A 27,426-nucleotide genomic window follows, 5' to 3' on the forward strand; every position below is an offset into this window, starting at 1 on the left:
GAGGGGTGGTAAAGAAAGAAGAAGTGTTTCATTATTCACGAGGAAACCACCATTTCCTCGTTAGATCAGAAGAAAGCTCTTCCGAATGGCAACAGGGACGACTGCCATTTTGGCAAGTCACAAGCTGTGATAACAGGGACAATAAGATTTGTGCTGGAGCAGTTTATGGACAGAGCATTGAAACTAGGTGAGATAACCTCCAACTTTTATTCTAGAGATTTAACCTTAGTAAAAGAATCTCAAAAAATAATCTCCAAGCACTAAGAAAGTGGCAGTTAGAGACATGGAGAAAGATTAAAGACTCAGAGGTGAAAGAAATGTCTAATGGAAGCTTTAAAACACAGAAAGCCTGGAAAAGTGATAACAACAATTTGAAAAGTGATTGTTGGGAGAAACTGCTTCTCTTATTTTTATTTTTAACCCTCCTGGATCTGTTGACAATCAGCTGTTTGATTTTGGTACACTGTTCAGTGTTGGAATTTGGAGCAGGGGAGCCATCTACTGGAGAAAGAAGATCACTACAGCATGGGAAACTCAAGTGAAAGTGACATTTTTTTTAATACAAATAATGGATAGGAGGGAAAATAAACAACACCTGGAAGGCCACTTGACCTTGATCCTATTTCAGAAGATGATTTGGATGTTTGGAAATGTTTAGTGAGCTTTTTGAAGATCTTTAAGACAAATTGAATTACAAATAACTAATACTCTATTAAAACTGTTTATTGGTTGGTGAATTTGAAAGACTTGAGAAAATCGGGTGGGTCAGTTTTGGAAGTTGACAAAACATCCTACAAGGCAAAAGAAAAAAGGTGATAGAAGAGAAAATATGATTAGGTAACCTAATTGTATTATTATTATTATTATTATTAACAGTGTGTAAAAAGTTTACTGAAAATTATAACTTTTAAGAGCTAGAAATTTTGGGGACTTAGAGATATAATCCTGGACTGACTAAATCTTATTAATAATTGGTCCTTATTAGTGTTTCTAGATAATTGGGATATTGGAATTATGGTGGAATATTGTGTAATTTTCAAAATATTAAAATATTAGTGACTCAGTAGGGGACCAAAAATATACCGTATGAAAAAAAACGTTATCAATGTTGAAATGAATTTATGAAAAAAGTGACAAAGAATCATAGAGAATGGTATTGTTTAAAGATAAAGATGTGAATGAGGAAGAACCCCAAGAAGTGGAGGTGGGGAGATAAGTACAAATTGGGAAAATAGCATTATACATACTGGGATATAAAATAATTTATTATAATTACAAGATATATGTTAAGGTTTGAAGTTGAAAGACAAGGATTATATATATTTAATTCTTTTATTATTGTTAGCATTGTGTAAAAAGTATACTGACCCAGTCAATACGCTGTGTACAAAATATGTATAGCTGTTAAAGGAAAACAACAAATGATAGATAGATAGATAGATAGATAGATAGATAGATAGATAGATAGATAGATAGATGATAGATAGACAGACAGACAGTCAGACAGACAGACAGACACACACACACACACAAACACACACACAGATGCAGATTAAGGCTGTAATGAATGGTAATCTGTGTTTAATTGCCCATTGGGGTGTTTTCATTTCTGGATCCTCCCTCTTGGCCTGCAAGGACACCTGCTCTGTTCATGCAACTGATTAACAAAGTTCTCCATGAACATTTATTGAAAGAGGGCTTGATCTACTTGGATGACATTTTAATTTGTACTGATACCATTGGTGTGCATGTCAAACTTGTAGAATTGTTCTAGTTAAGTTATTGGCAGCACAGTTGTATGTGAAGCTCTCCAAATGTGAGTTTTACCAACCCAAATTGGACTATCAAGGCTACCCAATCTCCCATTAGGAAGTGGAGATGGATCCAGGAAAGGTGTGAGCAGTCCTGGAATGGAAGGCACTGCATATCCGAAAACAGTTGCAAGCTTCACGGGTTCCACAAATTTCTATAGAATTCATTCTTGTTTTCACTCAAATTGCTCTATAGCTTATCAATTTGTTAAAAACTAAAGGGAAGTTAAAACCTAAGCCTCATGGAATGTCAGGTGACTTTTGAGAAACTTAAGAGATTATGTGCTGCTGAGCTAATTCTGAAACACAGTTTCAGTTCTGAAACAGATCCCAAAAAGCCTTTTGTCATCCAGGCAGACACAAATGGCATAGTGATCATTAATCATCAAGGAATGATTACATACACTTTCAAAAAGCTCTCAGAGGCTGAACATAGATGGATGATTTGGGAGAAAGCTTATACAGTGAAATGGGCATTACTAACATTAGCAACACTTCCTACAAGAGGGCAAGAGGCTTTCAAAGTATGGACCATCACTGAAAACCCCTTGAAAACTCACCCCAAATAGGTGAGAGAGGTGCAATACTTTTAAGTGTTTTAATTTTATGTTGAACACCTACTTGGATAGGAAAATACCCTCACCAGTATTCCCCAGTATAACAGTAAGAGAAGGAAGTAGTAGACACTGTCATCCCCTCTAACTAAACAGCAGCGCTATCCAGAACCAGAACACACAGCAAAGTGCAACCCAACTTGACCGACGACCTTACCTAGGTGATGAAAACAGTCCTGGTCCAAGACAAGTGGTTTGTAAGCTACAAGGAGGATGTCCCTCTACGCAACGGTCTCACATGGGCCAATAGTAAACTCTTTGCGCCTGCAAGCCAAAGGCTTTTGATTCTGCAGAGGAGCCACAACTCTAAAATTTCAGGATATTTTAGTTTTATAAAGACCCTGCACCTAGTTAGATGTCAATTTTGGTGGCCAGGTGTCAAGAAAGATGTGGAGGGATACATGGCTAATTGCCCCATATGCACCTTAGCAAAAGGACATGTGGATAAGCCACAGAGGCTATTGCAACAAGTTTGCCAGCCCCTCAGTACCTTGAAAAGAGGGGCTGGCAACTGGATTTTATTGTTGAACTATCGAGAGCTCAGGGAACACTGTAATTTGGGTTACCACCAATCTATTTTCAAAGCAAGTACATTTGTGTCATGCCTGAAGACCCATTCGCATGAGCCCTTTCAAAACTGTTTGTACAACACATCTATCACCTGCATGGAGCTCCCAAGAGGATTATCTCCAATCAAGAACTGCAATTCACCTCCCAATTCTGGCAAGCATTCTTGATGTTACTAGGGTCCACCAAGAGTCTTAGCTCCTGGCACCCCCCTCATCTTAATGGAGCCTGTGAACATGCCAATAGTGTATTGGAACAATACCTGAGGTCTTACATCAATTATCTGCAAGATCATTGGGCAGACCTGCTCCCATTCACAGAGAAAGCGTACAACAATGCAGTATATAGCAGCACTGATTTTGCTCCTTTCTTTGTCTCAACCAACAGAGATTTTGTAGCCAGAACTCCTACAAGAAACACCTAAATGCCTCTCTCTGGCTGAGTGGATGAATCATACAAATATATGGCTAGTGATTTCACAAGGCATTGGATGAGGCCAGAGAACCTTATAAAAATATGCTGATAAAAATATGCTGATAAAAAGAGGTCCCCTCAGAAAAAAATCAAAATAGGGGATGAAGTTATCCATCAAGTATCTGCAATCTGGACAACCGTCAAAGAATCTGAGAACAAAATTTGTGAGTCCTTTCCCCATTGTCAGAATTATCAACCCTGTGACTGTTGAACTTTAATTACCTAAAAACCTTAAAAGGATACACCCTGTCTTCCACTGTAGCAAGCACTAAAGCTGTTAGCAAAAATCCATGTCCAGTATACTGATAAACCTAACTGAGTTATTAGTTTCTTTTTCTCTTTCCTTTTCTAGGTCTGATCCTTTATTCAAGGGAGGGGGAATGTCAGCTATCATCATCTTCTTGCTTGTATGCTTTGTTACCGTGCTGTGACAATCTGCCATGAACTATGGGAAAGATGCATAGAAAGGAGAATGTTTGTGAGAAAAAGAAATTAACGGATGTATCTGGCTAGAAGGGGGAATGCTTGGGAGAAAATGAAACTAACTGCTGCATCCAATATGCTGTTTTAAGGTCATCTGGCTAGGAGAATGCAATTGCATACTAACCTACTCCTGAAGTGACTATTCTGAAAACATCTTGCTAAAACCTGATTGGTCATGGGAGGATCAGTGAGGGGAAGACATTAAGGGAGGGGAAAAATGAACAGGGATTTTTGCATTCGATTCTCAGTTCTGGCTTTACAATATTGCAATTCACTTGATTTCTAATAAAACTATGCCTTTCTCAGCAAATATAGCCAAGGATTGTTTCTACTTAGAGGCTTATGTGTTTCTCAGGTCTGACATTAGGTGTGTATATCTGGTGACTTATCAAAACAGAATCTCAGTGATTAACATGAGGAAATTTTCCTAGTGTACAAAGTTATCATAAAGTTAAAAGACCCAGGGATCTATTGAATAGAAGAAAGTGAACATCCAATTTTCTGCTGTCCTCGCCACTATCTGCAGAACCTTCCTACCCAAAACAGTAATGCTTCCAAACCACACAGTAATATAATGACAGGATGCTTTCAATTGTACCTCTATAGAAAGTGGTAAGGATATGGAAAGGAAGATGTGCTCTTCTCATATAACACAAATGCAGGTGTTTCTATGCCTGCTTCACCAGTGTCTCACTGTTGAGAGACCAAGTAACCTCATCAGCTGCACACTCAGAAACTTAATACTATTAACTATCTCCATAGTTGAATATTTTGTACACAGAGGTGTATGGTTGAGCCTGCCTTTTCTCTCTTTTGCTTTTCCTACATCTAAAACCAGGCTGTTTTTATTTCACCAGTTGACCAAACTTTTTACCTCATCCTCATTATCTTTCCGAATAAGGCCCATACTGTTGTATCATCTGCATACTTCATAATATGGCTTGAAGCAAGCTTTGCACAATAATCATGGTCAATAGGGTGAACAACAGCAGACTTAGGACACAGCCAAGATACATCTAAAGATACATCTTTATTCTTTTTATTTACATCTTTATTATTTTCATAGTACATATATCTGTAGCAGAGATTATGCAACCCCTACAATTTACCATTTGGATGTACTACAGGTTATTTATTTATAGGGCATGACATTATGGCTAATTTAATTGTTGATTTCTAACACCCACCCATTAAGTTTGATTACATTCACATAAATCCTAAAGAATACGTAGAACTGGGAGCAATGGCTGCCATTAAGCCAGATTTTGAATAATGGGACAAGTAAAAAAGGAATCCTGTTTGATTAAGGGACAGGTAGTTAGTGGGGGAGAGAATAGGAAGATGCAAACAGCAATTTGGACTGTGAATCAGAATGTAATCCATGCCTCATTCTAAAGCAGAGTTCTTTAAAGGAGAAAAAAGTGGATTGACAAACAAAAAATGCAGCTTACATTCCAAGATTATCTGTAGACTTGAGAATTAGAAAAATTATGAAGTTGACATAAAGAATAAATCCTTAGAACAGTTTAGCACATCACATTTGATATTTTTTTGTTGAAAAGAAACAAACTATATTGGTAGTGTCCAATTAAAATTTAATTGGACTTCCAGCCACTTCTAACAAAAATCTTTTTAAGACTGCTCAAATTATTTAAATAAAAAATTGAATCATATTTAAGACATTGCAGTTTTGTGTTCCTAAACTGTGCTGTTATTTCAACTATTAGTCCATGCCATTCATTTTGCACCCACACATGCTGGAAAGAATCCTAAACCCAAAGTTTATGTCTATTAATATTATTATTTTTAAAGAAGTCAGAGACCCTCACCTAGTTATTAATATCTGAGCACAAGTACAGATCCTAACTTTCACTGCTAGCATCTTCAAGAAAGACATACAAAGAAGAGAGGAAATTGCTAAAGATGAGTATTTTCCAAACATTTCAAACTGGATTTAAGAACCACTAATCACTAAGATCTGGCTTTGCATATTTTGCTTTCCACGATCATATCCAATTTCTGCATGTGGGCAGAATTTAGCAATGGGCATTAATTTCAGCCAACTGGAAACTTCTGTTTTGACTGAAAAAGAAAGCATATTTCTAATTCTTATGGCTGAAAAAGAAGTGAAAGAATACAAATAAGTGAATTGTCAGAAGCCATAAACTGTTCATACATATATACATACATACATACATATATATATATACAAACTTACCACACATATATTGTTCAGGGATTCAATTGAAGGCTTTCATGCCCAATGACATTTCCCCAGCATTAGCAGAATAAATTAGTAAAATATTCAGTCTTCAGAAAAATTGCATAATTGATCAGATCAATAACTAAATAACAGTTATTATTGGCACATTTTTAAGCACATGAAGCTTAAGAGATTCTGGTGAAATTCTACAGAAATGATCTGTTTTCATTCAAAGCTTCAACCTGATTATAATGAATTAAAGACTTTCTTCTTTTCCCCTTTTCTTCCACTGCTTAATCATTCTACTAATAAAGAGTTGATTCTCAACTCATTCGATATGATTTGGTACTTAGAATAATCAAAACTGATTCTGGAGCATTCTATGGAACATATGAACTAACATGAAACTAGGATGTCTTTTCACCAGAAGAGGAGATGCTGCACATTTACATTATGAGCAAAGAAGGGGGGAAAATACTTTGCAATTTGTGGTAAATTTTAAAAACAAGCAAACAAGCCAGAAATCAGATTAGTTCTGCTTTCAACGTTGAAGTGGTGTGAAGTACTTGAAATCTGGCAAAAAAAACTTGTTTGTGTACTAAAATAGAAGATGTCAAAAGGATTTTGTGAAAAAGATCATTTGGAACCATACACCAACATTTGTTGTCTATATGTGTGTTCATTATACAGATGACTCTTTTACACCACGTTTGGCATTCTCACTTTTTTTAGTTTTTCCAGAATCATCTCCCTTCTTGCCATTATTGTCCTGCTCTTTCATTTCACCAGAATCCTTTTTAATCTCAGGGCTGCTTATTGGCTCAAGTACAAGAGATGGAGCTGTTTCTGGGAACTTTTCCACTTCTACTTGTGAGCTATACATTGCGTTCATTTTGTCTGCAATCATTCCTTCTTTCTCTGGAGCATTTTCTTTCGATGTGTCCATATCTTGACTCTGCCTGTACAGATATGAGGCCTGTTTCACTGACCGTTTTAACAGATATCGGCGGAATGCTCTTTGGATTTTGATGGCACAGACTTCTTCCTGTTTTCGTTTTAGTGTTGTGGTAATGGGCTCATAAGATACTTTGGAAGGATTTGCAGCCATAAATTTCTCCTCCATTGATTCCTTCAGGGCATCCATTTCTCCAGAGTCTCCCAAAACTTCTTTTGTCAGGGCAAAGAGAATGTCCAAGCAATGTATTTTATCTCCAGGAACCATAGGCAAGTCCAGAGTGATCAGTTTAATTTTATTGGGTTTAGCAATTTTCAGCGGTTCTTGCAGGGTATCCACAAAATCAGAAAGTACGCTGTAAGCAATAAATTGTGTGGCATCAGGATCAAACTTCTCCCATGTTTCATAGAACATTTCAAAGTCATCTTCACAGAGAGGCTCACTGCTCTCCTCTGTGGCTACATTAAAATTCTCCAAAATGATGGCAATATACATGTTAACCACAATCAAGAAAGAGATAATGATATAACTGCAAAAAAAGCAGATGCCCATGGAAGGATTGCCGCAATCACCTTTCACGTGACTTCCAGGATTGTCCAGATGAGGATCACAGTCTGGGGGACCACTGTTCAAGATGGGGTTCAATAAACCATCCCAACCAGCTGATGTGGTGATTTCAAAAAGACAGATGATGCTGTTACCAAACGTCTCAAAGTTGAAAATGTCATCAATGCCAGATTCCTTCCTAACATAAGCAAAGTTTGACATTCCAAAAATGGAATAAATGAACATAACCAGAAATAGGAGGAGGCCAATGTTGAATAATGCTGGCAGAGACATCATCAAGGCAAAGAGCAGAGTTCGGATGCCTTTTGCTCCCCTGATCAACCGAAGAACACGCCCAATTCTAGCCAATCGGATGACCCTGAAGAGAGTGGGTGATACAAAGTATTTTTCGATAATATCCGAGAGGACAAGTCCTAAAAGACAGGAAAGCATTTTTTCTCAGAATATAACAAAATATCACACCAATTTTCAAAAATCATTATTAATAATTCACTGTAATCATATAAATATTTTACATACAAAATTCCCCCTAATATCAAATTCAACTATAGAGGGACTATCAATCTGAAACAGAAACAGGTCACCTAAAAGTAAGAGTGGATTCTAAATATTTGTGAAATACTTTAGATTCAAAAAGGATACAAAAAGGTGCAGAAAATGTGCAAGAAATTGACATGTAATCATATTAAATTATTATATAGCAAACATATATTAAAACAGATTGAAGAATATTTAGACAATACAAGTTACAAAACGGATTCAACAACAAAAGGAAACTTTTAATAAGCCAATTACTAAGGAGGAAACAAAAACATAATTCCAAAATGGAAATGGAAAACTCTTCAAGACCAAACAGATTTTTGAAAGTGCACTACAAGATCTTCCAGAAAATTCTGATTAAATCATTACTTTAGGAAATGAATGAAATTTGGCAATGTCAAGTAATGCTTTGTTCCTGGAAGAAAGCTTTAATTTCTTTGATTTATAAAGAGGGAAATTACTTAAGTTTTCTTTAGTTATATAGAGTTTTATGTCTTGAGTCATATTTAATTATACAATGTAGATTATAAACTTTTTATAGCAATAATTGCAAAGAGAGAAAATGACTTTTAACTGAAGTGATATTCACAAATCAGGCTGGATTTGTTTTGAAGAGATGTTAAAGAGATGATATCAGATATATTTTAAACTAGAAAAGAAAGAAAATGGCCATGATATTTTTAGATGTAAAGAAACCTTCGATAATTTGGAACAAAAAATTATGTTCATGAGTATGAAAAATGATGAACTGTGGCAAGAACAAGAAACAAGAAAGATAAATATATTAAAGCTGGTTTCTTCTTCCTAACAACTTCTCACTCAATGACTGTTCAAATTTACAACTTTGTTGAACAAATGGCACTTATGATGGGTCTTTGTACTTCAATAGTTGCATCCCATTGTGCCAATGGTTGCATCCTACAGTCACATGCTCATGATCTGGGTTCTTGGTAACTGGCTTGCAATCATGATATTGAAGCACCCATAGTCACATGACCATGTAATTGCAAACTTCACTATTGCCTTCCTACAAGAAAAGTTGGGGAAGCCAGCAGAGAGTCCCAAATGGTGACCATGTGATGTATTTTTTATTTTATTTATTTATTAAATTTGTTAGCCGCTCCCTCTCCACAGAGGGACTCGGGGCAGCGTACAATAAATAAAAACACATATTATAAAATTACACATTGTACAGAGGAGGTATAAAACACAATACAATCATTATAATAACATAGAAATATTAAAATAAGTTCAAATTAAAACCCCAATGGAGATTACAAGTTTAAAAATTGCCAGGAGAAATAAAATGGTGCTATGGTTGAGCCAGGCCTGCTAGTTGAAAAAGGTGGGTCTTGAGTTTTGAACGGTCACGCTTAATGACCTTATGGGGTTTGCTTAATGATGGTAATTGGAACTGAAGGGGTGCAATCACTTGTCATTGGTGTTTCTGTCCACTTGGCTTGGCAAGAGAAATTCTGGTCCCAATTACTGTTGCTAAGTGAGCACTACCCAGATTATCACAAAAACTTACAACATATGATAAGAAAATAAATTATCAGGAATCAAATTATCAAAGCAAAAACACACATTAGAAGTATGTGCAATTGATGTTGCATTATAGTTATATAACATCTAGAACTGCTAGCAGCCAAGCGTGCATGCACAAACACATACAAAAACTCCATTCTGCATTGGGACTTTTATCTGCATCCATGCTGGGAAATTGCCTGTCGTGTTCGGACTTGGAGAGAAGGATCTCTCCTTTAGTGTGCTGGGTGCTCACGTGCGCACATGCATGCATACATGAATCCCATTTGAAGTTTGGGGACTTTTATAAACTGTTGTCCTTCCCCACCTTGATTAGCAAGCTGCAAGCTCCCCTTTGGAACACAAATTTTCAATTCTGCAAATGCAGACACTGAGGGACCTCATTGTTCATTTTTCTCTTTAGTATTCCTTTTGCAGTACCTCCCTTTGCAAACTTCCTCTAAGCTACTCCTTTCTGATCCATGATCTGCATCTTACTGCCAACTTGTGGTGCAAGAATGAGGCAAATCCCCAAGCTTGGAATGATGTGTGTGTGTGTGTGTACGTGCATGCACTCATGTGAACACCCAGCATGCCAAAACAGAGCTCCTACACCCCAAGCCCAGGCACAATGAGCACCCATAATGCCAAAACAGAGCTCCTACTCCTCAAGCCCGGGCACGACTGGCAGCTTCCAAGCACAGATGCATACAAAAGTCCCCAAACTGAGAATGTGATTTGTGTTGTGTGTGTGCGCGTCCACATGTACATGCTTGGCTGTCAGCAGTTTGGGGAGGCGAAAAGTTTCTGGGACACCAAATTGTTTCCACATCTTGTTGTGAATTGTTCTATGCCAACCCAGCCTTGCCCACGATCTGCACCCACCCAGCCACATCCATTTGGCCATACCCACTTGTCCCTACCACTTGTCTGTGCCAAGTTGGCAGAGCTGAGTCAGCAGGACCAGTCTTCTGCGCCCACCTGGCCACACCCACCCATCTATGTCCATCTAACTGCTGTGATTGTACCATTCCTCCTTCTTCATGCCTGTGACCTGTCAGTTGGGCTATTTCTGTAGTCAGATCTAGCCTTCTTCTGGAATACCAATAAATCTGTGTTTAAAAAATATCCTGGCTAAAGATTAAGCCTGTTGAAGATGTCATGGAATGAAGCAGGAGGCAATGCTAAGGAAATCAGCCAGTGCTGCTAGAGAATGGTGATGCTGATAGCAGAAGCCCAAGAAGTCCAGCTCCATTTTTTGGCATCATTGCTCCCAAAGCCAGAATGGAATAGGCAAAATAGCCCAGCTCTCCTCAGTAAAATAAACTGTAAAAGATGTGAAAGTTCTTGGATGGAAATCCTATAAAGCTGGCAGAATTAGCAATATACAGTGGGCAGAATCTATCTATCTATCTATCTATCTATCTATCTATCTATCTATCATCTATCTATCTATCTATCTATCTATCTATCTATCTATCTATATCTGCAAAGATGAAGTCAGGAAAACTAAGGCCTAGAATTAACTAAGCCTTTCAAGAAATGTTTAAAAATATAATTAAAAAAAAGTTTCTTTCAACATGTAAAAAATAAGAAACACTCAAGGAAACGATTGGTTCACTATTGGGACAAGATGCAAGAAGATAACAGGCAGCAGGGAGAAAGCAGAATTGCTTGATTTATTACTTTCTTCTGTCTTTACAAAAGGAAGAAACAGTTCAACCAAATAAAAACAGTACTATAAAAGGCAGGTTGAGAATACAAATCAAAATAGGCAAATCAAATGAAAAGGCAACATCTATCTACTTGAGTGTAAATTCAAATCATTAGGACCAGATGGATTATATTCCAGGGTTCTGAAGGAATTATCAGTTCGACATCAATAGCAGAGACAAACCAAGAAAAAATAAGCAGTGGATCTGCTAACATTTAGAAACAAGCAAAACTATTATTAGAAACCATTGTGGGTTTATCCAAAACAGGTCATGTCATACAAACTTTATTACGTTCTTTGACAAAGTGACTAAATTACCAGTGAAATGAGGCGTACCCAATATATTTGGACTTAACTAAGGCATTTGATAAAACAGATCATAGCATACCTCGGTAAGATAGAAAAATATGGAATAGACAGTATCATCACCATATGGAATATGTAAGTGGCTGATCAACTGCACTCATTGTGTAGTTTTTAATGGAACTATTTCTACATGGAAGGAAGTATGCAGTGGGTATCTCAAGGTTCTGTCTTAGGCCCAATACTCTTCAACATGATTAAATGAAAGGATAGGAATTCATAAATTCGCAGATAACACCAAATGTGGGGGAATTGCCAACAACATGCCAACATTAGAAGAAAGGCTCAAGATCCAGAAGGATCTTGAGCGACTTGAACACTGGGCCCTATCTAACAAAATACTATTCAGTGATGAGAAAAATAAGGTTTTACATTTAGACAAGAAAAACCAAATGCACAGATATAGAATAGATGGTACCTGCCTGAACAGCAGTAACTGCAAAACGGATCTAAGAGACTTGGTGGAACAACCAATTAAATGAGCCAGCAGTGTGTGACAGCAGTCAAAAAATGCCAACGCAATCTTAGGTTGCATTAACAGAGGAACAGTACAAAAGATTACGTGAAGTGTTGGTACCTTTTATACTGCAAAGGTAAGACCACACTTGGAATACTGTGTCCAGTTTTGGTCTCCACAATACAAAAAAGATGTTGAGACTCTAGAAAGAGTGCAGAGATCAATAAAGATGATAAATTTCCTGTCAGTGAGAACAATGAATCAGTGGAATGGCTTGCCTCCAGAAGTGGTGAGTGGTCTATCACTAGAGGTTTGTAGAAGTGATTGGATGGCCCTTTGTCCAGAATAGTACAGGTATCCTGCTTAAGAGGGGTTTGGACAAGAAGACCTCCAAGATCCCTTCCCATTTGGTGATTCTGGTTTAAAACTAGAATTGCTAAAGATAATTTTAAGTGGTCAGCTCTGCATTGGTCATAGGATGAAGGCAAAAATATGAAGATATGACAAGAAAAAATGATTTCTTGGTCAGATTTGTCATTTGTTTAGGAAGAGATAAGAAATAGCTCTGAGTGATCTACAGATAGCAAGATCTAAAAAGAATGATCCAAAACATCGCTTTTTAAAGGACGGAAACAGAATGTAGATTGAATTGCAGATCTCACTTATAGTCATGAGGTTTACTAGTTTCATAATGGATTGCCTATGTATAGCAAAAAAAATGCATCGCTATTCTTTTAATAATTGGGGAGATTTGGCAATATTCCTGGAAGTGTCTAGGTAGGAAATCAAATGGATTACCTTGTAGAGGCTGGGTGAAGCAGGAGAAGGAATGGAAAACTTCCCTGCCAAGTAATGAAGGCAACAGATAAATTCTGGAATAATTTTCAAAGATTATTCTGCTTTTTTTGTAAAGCAGAAATATCTTATCACAACCGCCAATCATCGATAGTACATTCAAGATTTGTTAAGGAGAAAGTGGGAATACCATTTTAACAATACCATGATTACAATTTTTATTTTGTACCATTTGTCAGCTCAATTTCAATTTCCTTTGTACATGAGCATATCATGCCATTAAATATAAATCTATTTTACTATTTTTTTTCAGCCTTGATTTTCTCTTCATTTTAATAGGCACTTTTAAAAATATTTTAAACTTTTTTATTCATGCATGCCTTCATGTTTAATATTATTTTGAAAAAGATTTGGATTACATGATTATTTATTTGCACAGATCTGCTCCAGGAGTTGGGTTTGAGTATGTTGGTTACATAATAGCTTTTAGCTTATCATACTTATTCTATACCACCTTTAATCCTGCTTTGCTATCTCCACTGTACATATCTTTGATTGAAGTATTTCAGAAACAAATCAGTTATGCTTATATTTGTTCTTACCTACAATGGAGAGAATGACCACAACAAAATCAAAGATGTTCCAGCCATTAGTGAAAAAGTAGTGCCTCAGGGCAATCATCTTGAGAAAACATTCAGATGTGAAGATGATAATGAAGACCAAGTTGATTTGAGCAAGGATATTTATCTTGGTTTGGCTTTGTTCATCTGTTTCCACCATCATTGTTACCATGTTAAGACAAATGAGGATCATGATGATTATATCAAAAGCTTGCTGAGTCACAAAGTCAAAGATCATCCCTTGATACTTGTTCTTCAATAATTGGTAGATATGCATGTGTGTATGACAGAAAGACAGGAAGGGTGCAAGACACATGGACAATGACAAACATGAAAACGAAAGAAAAGGAAGAGAAATGGAGAAAAACTCAAAGAAAAAAATTGAAGTGCTGAAGGGCTAAATCTAAATCATTTAGTATGCTACCCAAAAGTAAAAATTTCCAATTTTTACTGTCTTGAAGCTACTTGAAGACACAAAAAGTGGTAAATATTACTTTTTAAAAGAAGAAATAAGTTTCTTGATTCTGAATTATTTCCTAATTTTTTGAGAAAAACCAAGATCATTGTATTGCCCTAGAATCTCTCATCATTATATTAAGACCCCTGGCCCCTGATTTGTGAGATTTCCTAAGAGAGGGATGGGTGACTCACAGACCATTTAGTGGACTTCAGAACTTGCTGAGATAATGCTGTTGAACTTTGGTGGGAAAATGGCTAAAGTTGGGCTGTGATACTTCCTGTAAAGTCTAATTCATACAATGTCAACCTTAATATTTCCAAACTTCTACAAAATCAACTGAAATATTTTAATCTCACCATTTGTGATTATATCACTATCCTCTAAGACAGTGGTTCTCAAACTTTCCAATGCCGCAACCCTTTAATACAGTTCCTCATGTTGTGGTGACCCCCAACCATAAAATTATTTTTGTTGCTACTTCATAACTGTAATTTTGCTATTGTTATGAAATTGTAATGTAAATATCTGATATGCAGGATGTATTTTCATTATTACAAATTGAACATAATTGAAGCATAGTGATTAGATTCTAATTCTTCTTTCTTTTTTTCTTTCTTTCCATTCCCCCTTCCCTTTTCTTCTTTCTTTTTTTCTTGGTTTGGGAGAAGATGAGCCAGGCTGGGATTTTCCAGGATAAAACAACCTCCCTGCCTGCCTCCAGCAGCAGTTCGTGGTTTAAATGAGTTTCACTTAAGTTTACTTTTTAAATTTTCCGTTCCCGCCCCCCACTCAGTTTTCTTTCGTTCTTTCTTTCTTTCTTTCCATTCCTCCCTCCCCTTTCTTCTTTCTTTCTTTCTTTCCATCCCTGCCTCTCTTTTCTTCTTTCTTTCTTTCCATTCCTCCCTCCCTTTTCTTTTCTTTCTTTTCATTCCCCCTCCCTCCCTTTTCTTCTTTCTTTCTCTTTCCATTCCTCCCTCCCTTTTCTTCTTTCTTTCTTTCCATTCCTCCCTCCCTTTTCTTTCTTTCTTTTTATTCCCCCCTCCCTTTTCTTCTTTCTTTCTTTCTTTCTTTCCATTCCCCCCTCCCTTCACTTCTTTCTTTCTTTCTTTCCATTCTTCCCACCTTTTTTTCTTTCTTTCCATTCCTCTCTTTCTTTTCATTTCCCCCACCCTTTTCTTCTTTCTTTCCTCCTTTCTTTCTTTCTTTCTTTCTTTCTTTCTTTCTTTCTTTCTCTTTCTTTCTTTCATTCCATTCCTCCCTCCCTTTTCTTCTTTCTTTCTTCCTTTCTTTCTTCCTTCCTTCCTTCCTTTCTTTCTTAAACACAGATTAAGAAGTTGCCCTTTAAATGGGATTTTAAACGGAGGCTTAAGCTACATCGAACTGTGCTTCCGTCCTGAGTGGAATTCCTAGGGACGGAAGGAATGGGTGGGCGAGGCCTGTCCTCCCCTCCGGCTTCTCTTGCCAGCCCTTCCCGGGGGCCAAAAAGCCTCCGAGTTCAGTTTAGCCCTCAGGACAGGACCGGGGGCGGGGGCGGCAAAGGCAGCGTCCTGTCCCAAGGCAGCTTGAATCCTTGGCCATTTTCTTTCTTTTCTAGTTTAAAATATATCTGACTGCCCCGCCGGTCTCCTGTGCAGGCAGCTGGGCTGAAGCGGCACCGCCGACCACGCTCACTTCAGACTTCCGACAGAGCCGAGGCTGATCCATCACCCAGAAGAACCCGTCTCTCTCCCATTTCAGTGCCTCGGCTTTCCCTGGTGTGGAGACCGGGCAGGGCGGCATCTAGGTTGCACCTGCAGCTGGGAGGAGGCTGCTTCACCACACAGCGCTCTTCCTGCACCTGCACCTGTCACTTCAGGACGCGCTCCTGAGCATGGGCGACGCTGGTGGATGGTCTTAGGCGACCCCTGTGAAAGGGTTGTTCGACCCCCAAAAGGGGTCGTGACCTACAGGTTGAAAACCACTGTTCTAAGACCTGATCTATGGGAGGGAGAAATAATGATCTAAGGAATTACCTGGAATCACTTATAATATCAGTTTGCCTCTGTAGGAACCATTCATATACAATACCCACTTTCACAACTGCTAGAAAAGCTAATGATAATGCTTCTATAAAAATCACTGCAGTAGTTATCATGGGCAGAAAAAAGTCAGATGTTGGTATTAGAAAACAGTAGGAAATGAAGAACTTGGAATCCAGAAAAAAGAAACTTGGAGGCAAAGGAAAGAAAGACATAGAAAAAGTTGGTAGAAAAAGATAGTAATCAATTAAGGGTATATTTGAAAACTTGTTAGGAACCTGACCTCAATTCTTTTTTTTTTCTTCATGTTTACCTTCTGAAGAATAGACTTCATAGCAGTTGTCATAATTCTAAAGGGTTATATATTGATGGATGTATTCTTTATTTTTATGATCCCGAGAGTCTTGTACAGTAAATTCTCACTGTACAGGTTAGTGGGAAAGTTAAAGCAGAATCTCCATTAAATCCAAATGGTATCTCAGGCATGTGCAAAAACACATGGTATGAGAGCTTTTGCCAGTTGTTTCCAAAATCTGCCCAGCCAAAGTTTATTAAATCAAAAATATATTATCATTTTATGAGACAATTAATATTCTGACTAGTTAGATTAGCTTTTGTATCTAAATATGGGGCGGAGGGTTGTTTCTGAGAGAGAAAAAACCTATGGACACTGACCATAGACTTGGATCCTGAGAATGGCATACCTGGGGTCTTGGAATGGGCTTCACTGGTTTTTTTGAACCTAGTTTCTTCATGGCATTGTAGTATTTTTTTTGTTCCTCTGTCATGAAGATATCTTTGCCTCCAAAGTAAAAAAAAAGAATCACCCTTATTAGACATGATGTAAAATCATATAGTATTATCATCATCATCATTATCATCATCATCATCATCATCATCATCATCATCATTATTAGACTTTATTCATTGAAATGAAACTACGTCAACTGAACATTCAAAAATGCATCACAACCATTGACTGGTGCTAATGGTTGATACGGGTTGCTGCCAGTGTCCTAGGTATCAACCAAGTATCTTCTTAAAATATATGATATTCCGAGTAGCGCAATTTTTTGCAGTTCTACTGGTATTATTGCAGGACGCTGCAATTTCTTGATGTATCTTATACATTTTTTTGGACATGGTACCAAGTGCCCTGATGACAATGGGTATCACTATTACTGTTGCTGTTGTTGTTGTTTAATCTTCAATTCGATTCATAGTCTGGGACTGGTAAAAATTTAACAGTTCAAGTCCTAACCAAGGACCTAAGAGCTCTTAATGTAACATCTGAGTATATAGGCAGTTCCAAGTTTGGTGGGGTTTTTTGCAATGTCAGAATATTCAGATCTGGTAAGTTCAAAATTTCCATGTATCTAGGCAATGCTTTGGCTATTGCTCCAAACATTCCTATTACTATTGGTATAACCACTGATTTCTTCCTCCACAATCGGCTCAATTTCAATTTACAAATCTCAGTATTTTGTTATTTTTTTACTAGTTGTTTCTCTTCCATTTGTGCATCACTTGATATTGCAATACCAATGAACTAGACATTTTTCTTTTCCACAATAGTGATATCAGGCGTGTATGTGGGCCAGATATCTTTCTGTTTGGATTCTAAAAGTCCTACAAGATTTTGACCTATTCATTTTCAAGAACTTTGTCAATTTGGTGTTCCCAGTCATTTTTGCAGCATTCAAACTCAAACATCTGGCAAAGCTTCCAATGTATGATTTTGGCAACTCGATCATGACATTGTAGATAATTAATTTGTGAGATTTTGCTGCAGCTACTCATAAGGTGATGCACTGCAATAAGATACTATTTTTCTTGTTGCATAAGCAATGTTTGCTGTTGTCACTGACATGTTGCATTTTTTGCTCTCAGGGAATTGGTCTGCAGGGATTGTTCTTGGGCAGCCAAAATGAAGCTTTCCATTTCTTTCTTCAGCATCCCCGATCTCAACCATCTCCATGTTAGCTTTTTTTTTTCAAAACAAACACAACACATAAAATCTTCCTTTTTTGCATACTGTAGAAAATGTGTCAGTTGGTTACAAAAGGCTTTCGTGCATCTCTTCCACAGTCATCAAGCATAATTCATATTAACTCAAGTATTTTAACTCAGATATTTATACATGTTACCATCATCATACCTCCATTTACATTTGACTATAGTTGTTTAAACGTCTTTCATCATAAAATATACCAAGATTTAATACATAACCACATGCTAGCATTTCATTTACTATTTCTAAAATCCTCCAATAACACTGAATCTTTATGTCCTATTCTAGCTAAACATCCATAATATTCAATAACAAAATTTTCTAATCCTTCTTTCCAAATCATTATTTGCAATTTTCTTATGTTGTACCCATGCCTATATATACCTTATCATTATCCCTCCTTTATTTAACTATATCCTGTATCATAACATTTTCCCCCTCATATTCAAAGCTTAACTATATCTAACAGTTCTTTTTTTAATTAATCTTTATATATAATCCAAGAGGGTTTCTAATCTTCCTTTCATGGGTACCATTCAGTATTCATATCCCATTATTGCTTATCATGACACTACATATTATATACATTATTATCATTATCAATTATTTTTTTAACTATATTTATTGTCACTAAATTTCACTAAGTTTAGCTAGTTTTAAGTTATATTCTTCCATCTATCAACCTGTATCCTTCCAGTAACAAAACAGTCTCATATCTTCTGCTGTTTGTGGTATCAGTCCTCTTATCTTCTCTTTAATCAACTTTGTATGGACTCCTCTTAGCAACTCTTTGCTTATAGAATCTCTCATGTAATTTTGATGCCCTTCTTCTGTTTCCTTAATTTACTTATCTTTAATTGTCGGTAGTGTTAACAAAACTATTGCTAATAAAATTTCTCTCTTTAGATCCATAAATTCTTTTATTTTTTCTTCTTCTGTATCTTGCCATCTGGAGTAAGTTTCCCCTCCATTTAATTCCTCTTTCAATATTCTACTCTTCATTTTCAGAGACAAACCAATCACCATAAATATCAGCAGTTTTAGTTTCTTTATATTCATTTTCCTCCTTGTTTTTTGAATTTTAACTGCCACTTATCCATTTGATGAACATCTTCAACTTCTCCATCCTATTTTGCTGTTAAATGCACTGTTATCCAACTTCTTCTCAATCCTCTCACATGTATTTGATAATTTCTATATTTCTGAGAATATCTTTTGCAGACTTAAAGCCTCTTTCTCCTGCTGGAATTGTGCCATTGTTTTCAACTAATAAACACTGCTATTCTACCTTAGAAATTTTTAGCAAAGGTTAGACTTCAATTCAAAATTATCATTTCATCTTCACCTCTCTCTGCTTAGAAATACCTCAAAGGAACATCTGTGTGCTTTTCTTCTTATCGCTCTCTGTAAACAAGCAGTAAGACCTTGAAATGCCGAGCCAAGATAATCAGTGAGATAAAGTAAAGTGTTTCATTTCCAATACACAAAGCTCTAGCTTCTGAAGTAGCAGTGTTATTGTTACAATGTTGCAATTTTTAAATGTCTTTTGTGTATTTCAAGTTGAAAAGAAAGTCCAATTCTTAAATGTGTTAGAAAAACACCCACAGCAATGAAAGAGGAGAATTTTAAACCATAGGTTACAGAGAGTAATGAAAAGAAAAAGAAAAATGGAAGAAGGCTTAGTCCGTCCATTTTAAAGGTCTTACATAAATTCCGTCCATGAAGATAGCATTCAAAAAAAAAAAGATAACCCCCTGTCAAAAACCATTCCAAATTTATATCCGTCACTTATTTCTTCTGTTCTCCAATTTGAATTTATTTTAAATTTTTTATAGGCAGTCACTCTTAAAACGATAAAATTTTCTCACCAGCTGGAAACACTTTTCTTTCCATATCCTTCCGTTTTGGAGCTGCCCTGACTTCATCAGCCAAATGGCTGGATTTTTTTGTCACCAGCTTGAAGACTCTGCCTTGGATCGATCAGGGACTTTTCGATGTCCCTGAGATCAGCAAGACATATTCTTCCTGCTCACTGTCTCTGCGGGACAGTTTAGGTCTATTTGGACCACCCAGTGGCAAAAGTGTCGACTGCTATCTCAGAGCATTGAGATCGCATGTCGTATCGTCACGACTTCGGCTCCTCCTCTCTCTGTGTTAGCTTTGTATCTATTTTTCCTTCAATGTCCTTTAGATATTGACTGTGAATAGGCTTCTTCTTCCAGTTACAAACTCGATACTCAATTGTTTCCTTTTGATATTCTGCTTTCAATCTCGCTGTTTTCAAGAGTTTCCTTTGTTCGTCTTCAGCAGATGGCTTTGGCTTTTTTTAATGTAGTCATTTAAGCTATGTTTTCCCTTTTCCATAGTTTGTTTCATTTGTATGAGTCCTCTTGCAGTACAATCGATCAATATCATTTTTTGGATGCAAAGCATGGTGCATTGTTATTAGTTTCTTGTCTTTTGATGCAAATTATCAACTTCTAGCTGAGTCCAATCAATTATTCCAATTGAGTATCATATTATAGGCACTTCCCAGGTATTAATTGCCTTTATGATATTTCCTTCACTCAGCTCTGATCTCAAGATTTTCCAAACTCACTCTATGTATTTTGTTGAAGTAGCTTCCTTGATTTGGTTGTGCAACAGGTCAGAAGCTTCCTAAGTACTTGTATCCTTCTGGTGTTACTTCTTTTATCAACTCTGCATTATCAAGTTTGAATCCATTATTGTCAACTATTTTTCCTGCCTTAACAGCAATTGTTGCATCTTTTCAGTGCCAAATTGTTTTCCCTTCTTAATTGCTTTATTCTTTCCAGTTTTCAAGCCCAATTATTCAGTAGTAACATAAAGTGCTGCATACATTAGCTGATTTGTTTGAGCTAATGTTTCTGTTGGAATAGTCTAGACCAGCGATGGCGAACCTTTTTTGGCTCGCGTGCCACAAGTGGGGGGAGCACGGGGGGGTCGTGTGCGGGCGTGCCGCACCCATAATGCAACGCGCCCCCAGTGCACATGCGCGCACAACGCGCCCATTTTTGCATGATTTTTTCGCCTTCCCCAGGCTCCAGAGGCTTTATAGGAGCCTGGGGATGGCGAAAACAGCCTCCCCCGCCCCCCCCCTGAGGCTTCAGGGAACGTCCGGAGGCTTCCTTGAAGCCTTCGGAACACTTAAAACTCCCCGCCCGCCCCAGAGGCTTCAGGGAACATCCGGAGGCTTCCCTGAAGCCTTCGGAACACTTAAAACCTCCCCGCCCGCCCCGGAGGCTTCAGGGCATGTCCGGAGGCTTCCCTGAAGCCTTCGGAACACTTAAAACCTCCCCGCCCGCCCCGGAGGCTTCAGGGAACGTCCGGAGGCTTCCCTGAAGCCTTCGGAACACTTAAAACCAACCTCCGAGCAACCCGGACTTCCGGGTTGCTCGGATGGTCGTTTTAAGCGCTCTGAAGGCTTCAGGGAAGCCTCGGGATGGTCCCTGAACAGGCACGAGACGTCCGTCTCCATCGCCCGGGCCCGGATTGCCTCCACCGCGCGGCGCCTCAGGCTCGGCGTCCTTGCACCCGGCCTTCACATCGCTGCCACCGCCGCCGCCACCGCCGCTAGGACGGGCTCTGCCGAAGGGAAGTCCGTCAGGCTTCAGCCGCGCCGCGCTCGCCTCCTCCTCCTCCTCCTCTAGCCGCGCCATCGCAAGGATTAAGGCGAAAGGGGGCGGGGCGGGGAAAGCGAAGGGGGCTTTGCATGATTTTTTTGCCTTCCCCAGGCTCCAGAGGCTTTATAGGAGCCTGGGGAGGGCGAAAAGAGCCTCCCCCGCCCCCCCGGAGGCTTCACGGAACGCTCGAACGCGGCGCCGGAGCCCGGCAGGCAGCGAACGAGTCGGAGCCTGCCGACTGGAGGAAGAGGGTGAGAGGCGGGTCCTGTGAACGGCGGCAGCAGCGGCGACAATAGTCGCAACTCGGCTGCCTGCCGCCTTTCCCCTCCTTTGTCTCCCAGCCGGGGCGGCCCGCCGGCAAGTTACGACTATTGTCGCCGCTGCTGCCACCGTTCACAGGACCCGCCTCTCACCCTCTTCCTCCCTGCAGGCTCCGACTCGTTCGCTGCCTGCCGGGCCCCGGCGCCGCATTCAAGCCGGTGGGGGAAAGGAGGAGGAGAAGGAGGACAACAAAGCCCCCTTCGCTTTCCCCGTCCCCCCCCTTTCGCCTTAATCCTTGCGATGGCGCGGCTAGAGGAGGAGGAGGAGGAGGCGAGGGCGGCGCAGCTGAAGCCTGACGGACTTCCCTTCGGCCGAGCCCGTCCTAGCGGCGGTGGCGGCGGCAGCGGCAGCGATGTGAAGGCCGGGCGCAAGGACACCAAGCCTGAAGCGCCGCGCAGTGGAGGTGATCCGGGCCTGGGCGATGGAGACGCACGTCTCGTGCCTGTTCAGGGACCGTCCCGAGGCTTCCCTGAAGCCTTCAGAGCGCTTAAAACGACCATCCGAGCAACCCGGAAGTCACTTCCGGGTTTGCTCGGAGGTTGGTTTTAAGTGTTCCGAAGGCTTCAGGGAAGCCTCGGGACGTTCCCTGAAGCCTCCGGGGGGGCGGGGGAGGCTCTTTTCGCCCTCCCCAGGCTCCTATAAAGCCTCTGGAGCCTGGGGAAGGCGAAAAATAGCTTTTAAAAAGGTGAACTCAGCTGGCCAGCGCGCGCACATGCGCTGGCCAGCTGACAGAGCAGCGCCTCGCATGCCCTGACAAATGGCTCCGCGTGCCACAAGTGGCACGCGTGCCATAGGTTCGCCATCACGGGTCTAGACAGCTTCATTCACATTCTTCATAATTTAGCCAAACTTCTCTTGCTAACTTGATCAGTTTTGGCAATCACTCATCTTCCAGTTTCCTATTAACTCCATGCCTAGCAGAGGGAGCCGAGTGCTGTATCATATTAGCCATAGTATTCAATGCAAGTTTTGTTGATCCAGGCAACATTTGATCCAGCATATAATTCACTTGATATGTTTTCACCATAGTTAAATGGGTTTGTAGCAAGCAAACTGTCTCCAGAACCTGTCAAAGTTGGCTGAACACCACCTCTGTGCTGCATGTCCTACTCCACAGCTCTGGTTTTCAGGACAGGTTCTTAGGCTCTGGGAAAGCAAGGTGGGCTTCAATCTGATCCCTGAAACTTAACTATAATTCAGTTATTCAATTTGCAGTTACAGCAATCTGTGAATCAGTTCTAAGTAATGTTTATAAGATTATCCCTTGATTTGCCTTGGTCAGCTCTAGTGTATGTAATTAAAATGCTTGGAAAGTAGAGAACAATCTTTATGGAAAATCAGAACAGCATTTGTCATAAGGTTCCAGAACTGGCCTCTGCCATGGATAAACCAAACCACTAGAAGGCTGCACTGTACCCTTTTTCTCATATGAAGAACTGCCAAAAGTAAAATATTCTGGCCACATTGAGTAGTTGCAGGAAGCATGCAATTTGGGTAATTTGATTGTCTGTACTATTGGTAAAAACTTTTCCAGAACTACTTATTTGAAAGAGAGCATATGCCTTTCGAAGCAAAATAAATCAATAAAACAAATTAAAGATACTTATCTTTTTCTTTTGCTGGTTGAAATTGTCAATGATTACACCAATAAAAAGATTGAGAGTGAAGAATGCCCCAAAGATAATAAAGATGACAAAATAGATATACATGTAGAGATTCACTTCATATTGAGGCTGTTCCTCCTGCTGGAAAGGCAAAGGAAGCAATGAACCCCTTGTTAATTCCTCCATGAAAGCTTCAGAAGGGGCAAAGCAACATTGTCTTTTCAAATTACCTCGCGGGAGTCAACAGCTGCATACATGATGTCCATCCAGCCCTTGAAAGTGGCCTGCAAGGAAACATAATGCAGGGCATATTCATTTTGATTGAGAATAGAGCAGAGATGAGCTTCAAAAATATTACTAAGGGGTTCTCTGCCCGATTGCTGGGTGGCCACAGCGATGGTGGCTGTGGCCTAGTTGGCCTCCTGCACCATGGTGCGGGAGGGCATTTTTGTCCTCCCCGTGCTCCAGAGATTTCCTTGAGCCTCCAGGAGGGTGAAAACGGCCTCCCCAGGCTCCAAAGGCCCTCTGGCCTTCTTGAACTTCCGGTAGGCCTATTTTTCATCCTCCCTGAGCCTCCACACGCACCCTGCACTTGCCTGCATCCAAAATGGTCCACGTGATGACTCCTGGGAGGGGAGGGGCATGGTGGGCAGGGCCAGCCATGAGCGGGATTTGGGGGTTCTCTGAATTGCCCACAATCTTAGCTAGAGTTCTCCCCAAACCCCTGTGAACCCCCAGCAGCCCACCTCTAGTATAGGGGACTGTGAATTTGTAAAAACATATATAAATTTATATCCCAGGTTGGAAGTTACATCTTTCATTCTCATTTTCTAACTTTTTAGGGGAAAAGAATAAAAAATAGAATTGCCTTGTGAAGAGAGAATAAGAAAGGATGAGGACAGCCATGTTTATTTAATCACACAACTGTCTTTGTTAAAACAGTGAGAGAAAGGAGATTATATCAACTTATTTGGATATTCCTTTTAGTGAAAATTAGAACTATCTGCTAAAATATATTTATTGAGCAGGTACAGGATAAACAAATATGTTTGTTCTGAATAATTTGGATTAGTTTGTAAAGAACAAATGGAGGAATTAGAATAGAATATGTTTACATCAGCATGTAATTTCTTCATAAAAACAAAGTAGAAACTCATCTTCATTGGATTGTAATTATCTTTCCTGTACAGTGTAAGGCTGGGTTTTGCCCTGATCACACAAACAGAGAAAATTTGGTTTGGTTCAAGAGAAATTAGGAGAAGATAGTTTAAATCAGGAGAAAATATAGGAAATTAATAGGAAAAAATACAAATTAGGGCGGGATAGCCACAGGGATCATCAAAATTAATCTCAATGCATCCTTGCACTGATCATACCAAACAGTTGGTGATTGTCCTATAATAATTCTATAGACCAGTTTTCTGATAGAAATAAGGCATTCTCATCAAATCAGTCAAGCTGAAAGTTAGTGGGGACAATATTAATTTGGAATACAACATATCAAAACATAGAAAACTCTCTCAGACAAAGGTGTTCTTAGAGTGAAATGTTGGTGAAATATTTCTTTAAAACCCCAAAAGACAAAGAATTGAATCAGACTAACTAAACCAATATTTTAATATTTGTGTGGGGAAGAGACATTAGAAATTCCATGTATTAAGAAAAATCTACTAAAATGAATGCCATTGCAATAAAAGGCTTTGGTCCCCTCTCTCTGCACATCCAGATCAACTTGCTCTTTCTTCTCTGGAGCATCTCTCTTAGGCCCAGGTGTTCTAAACATTGAACTGGACTAAAAACGGGTCAAAATAATTTGGGTTCAAACTATGTTTTTCTTCCTGGAAGAAATCAACTTATTGGCCAGGATTAAATACGTCAAAGGACCAGCTGAGAAGGATAGTTTTAGACAGTGCTTTAGTTGGCAGTTTCTCATGTGAGCCTCTATATAAGAAAGACGGGTTACAGCTAAAATAGAAGATTTCCTAAGGGAAAGAAGCATGCTTACTTACCACTTGCAAAAGGGAGAGATAGCCTAATCCCACATTGTCAAAATTGACTTTGACATTGACCCAACGGACATCAGTGGCATTTTCAACATTGATAAGATTGATGCAGTCACTTTTGTTGTTTACATGTTCGATTTCAAAGAGATCACCTGTGGTGGTATTGACACAGCGATAGTACTTCCCTGCAAAGAGGTTCACCCCCATAATGCTGAAGATGAGCCAGAAGATCAGGCATACCAAGAGGACGTTCATGATGGAGGGGATGGCCCCCAAAAGAGCATTTACAACCACCTAGTATCAGGAGAAAGAATCTACTCAGGATTTAATAAAAGTAGCTCAGCTTCAAAACTTTTCACAAATTCAGTATATGGCCTGTTAAAAAGATGTTTTTGGTTTATATTCTGAATTAGATTGGAGATAAAAATTCAAGTTAAATTTATACTAGTGCAGAAAAGTCAGTAAGATACAATATTAACATGACTATAGATATTTCACAATTATTGGCAACATATGAGTTCATTTGCTATAGATAATTCTGAGATGTGAGTAGTCTATACATTTATTAAAATAAGAATCAAGAGAACTGGTTCCTAAAAGATCATAATAAATAAATAATTGCATAATATTTTATAATCTAATTTAAAATAATATTATAAAAAAATAAAAAAATAAGTGAAACTCTCAAGGATCTCTCCCATTGACTGGAGGGTGTAATAGGCTATGAGAATGGGAGAGAGGAGGAAGAAATGCAGCCAGAGCAACGATCAGACAAGAATTATGTTAGCCACAGAAGAAATAAGGGTGGAGGAATCGTTTCAGGAGGGACCCTTCCTTCTTCTTTGGAAAGTAAAGGCAAGGGATGGGACAGACCTGACTCTTCACCCAGGCCACTTGCCATGGTTTTTTATTTTATATCGGGTTGTTTTTTTTTGTAACTTCTTTGCTTAATGTTTTGAGCTGTTTAGAGTCATTGAGAGTTGAGCATCATCATCACTATTACTACATCCTCCTCATCATCATCATCATCATAATCCTTATCATCATCATATTTTCCTGGAGTGAATGTCTCCAATTTTCATCTTCATCTATTTATAATATTTAGAATAGTCTTGGATTGTGATCATCTCTCAGAACAAAATAGAACTATTCTATTTCTATTATTCTAACTTCATTCAAAGAAAGCAAAATGTAAATACAATGGAGAAAAAATGGTAACCTATACGGCCAATCAAAATACTGTAAATGGTTTTGTTTTTGGTTTTTGTAAAAGCTTGGGCTTTATTTCTATTTTCTATAGGAATTATATTCATACCCTCTGAAATTCCCATGGCATGGAAGGAAACTGGAGAAATGAAATCATGGATTGTCACACCACACTTACTCTCATGCCTTCAAATCTGGATAAAGCCCGGAGCGGCCTCAATGCTCGGAGTGTCCTCAGGGATTTGATAGCTCCCAGCTCTGAATAGCCTAGCCAGTTTGCTGTTAAACTAATTAGGGAGACCTGATTAAAAAGAAAATGAAATGGTTAGTAGTAACAAATGATAAAATTATAGAAGAAGGAATGTAGTCCCATTTCTTGCAAATAGGAGCATCTGGGTCAGATTTCCGGAATCCCCTGTGCTATATGCTGCTTTAATTATAACCATGATACATACAAACATGTCCTGGC

At 38.9% G+C, this 27,426-nt stretch overlaps 1 protein-coding gene across 1 annotated transcript in view; it reads right to left on the reverse strand.

Moving 5' to 3' along the window:
- Window positions 1-5,009: 5,009 nt before the first annotated feature.
- Window positions 5,010-27,426, reverse strand: part of SCN4A (sodium voltage-gated channel alpha subunit 4) — a 74,385-nt gene continuing 51,968 nt past the window's right edge. The window contains exons 17-23 of the mRNA XM_081933334.1: window positions 27,136-27,258; window positions 25,758-26,045; window positions 23,979-24,032; window positions 23,752-23,889; window positions 16,873-16,977; window positions 13,673-13,943; window positions 5,010-8,087 (exon numbers count right to left, since the gene is read on the reverse strand). Coding sequence (XP_081789460.1) covers window positions 6,835-8,087; window positions 13,673-13,943; window positions 16,873-16,977; window positions 23,752-23,889; window positions 23,979-24,032; window positions 25,758-26,045; window positions 27,136-27,258 — 2,232 coding nt within the window. The 3' untranslated portion in view covers window positions 5,010-6,834. The remainder of the gene's footprint in view (window positions 8,088-13,672; window positions 13,944-16,872; window positions 16,978-23,751; window positions 23,890-23,978; window positions 24,033-25,757; window positions 26,046-27,135; window positions 27,259-27,426) is intronic.

The sequence above is a fragment of the Natrix helvetica genome, assembly GCF_964273705.1.
Source record: "Natrix helvetica genome assembly, chromosome: Z".
Lineage (NCBI taxonomy): Eukaryota > Metazoa > Chordata > Lepidosauria > Squamata > Natricidae > Natrix > Natrix helvetica.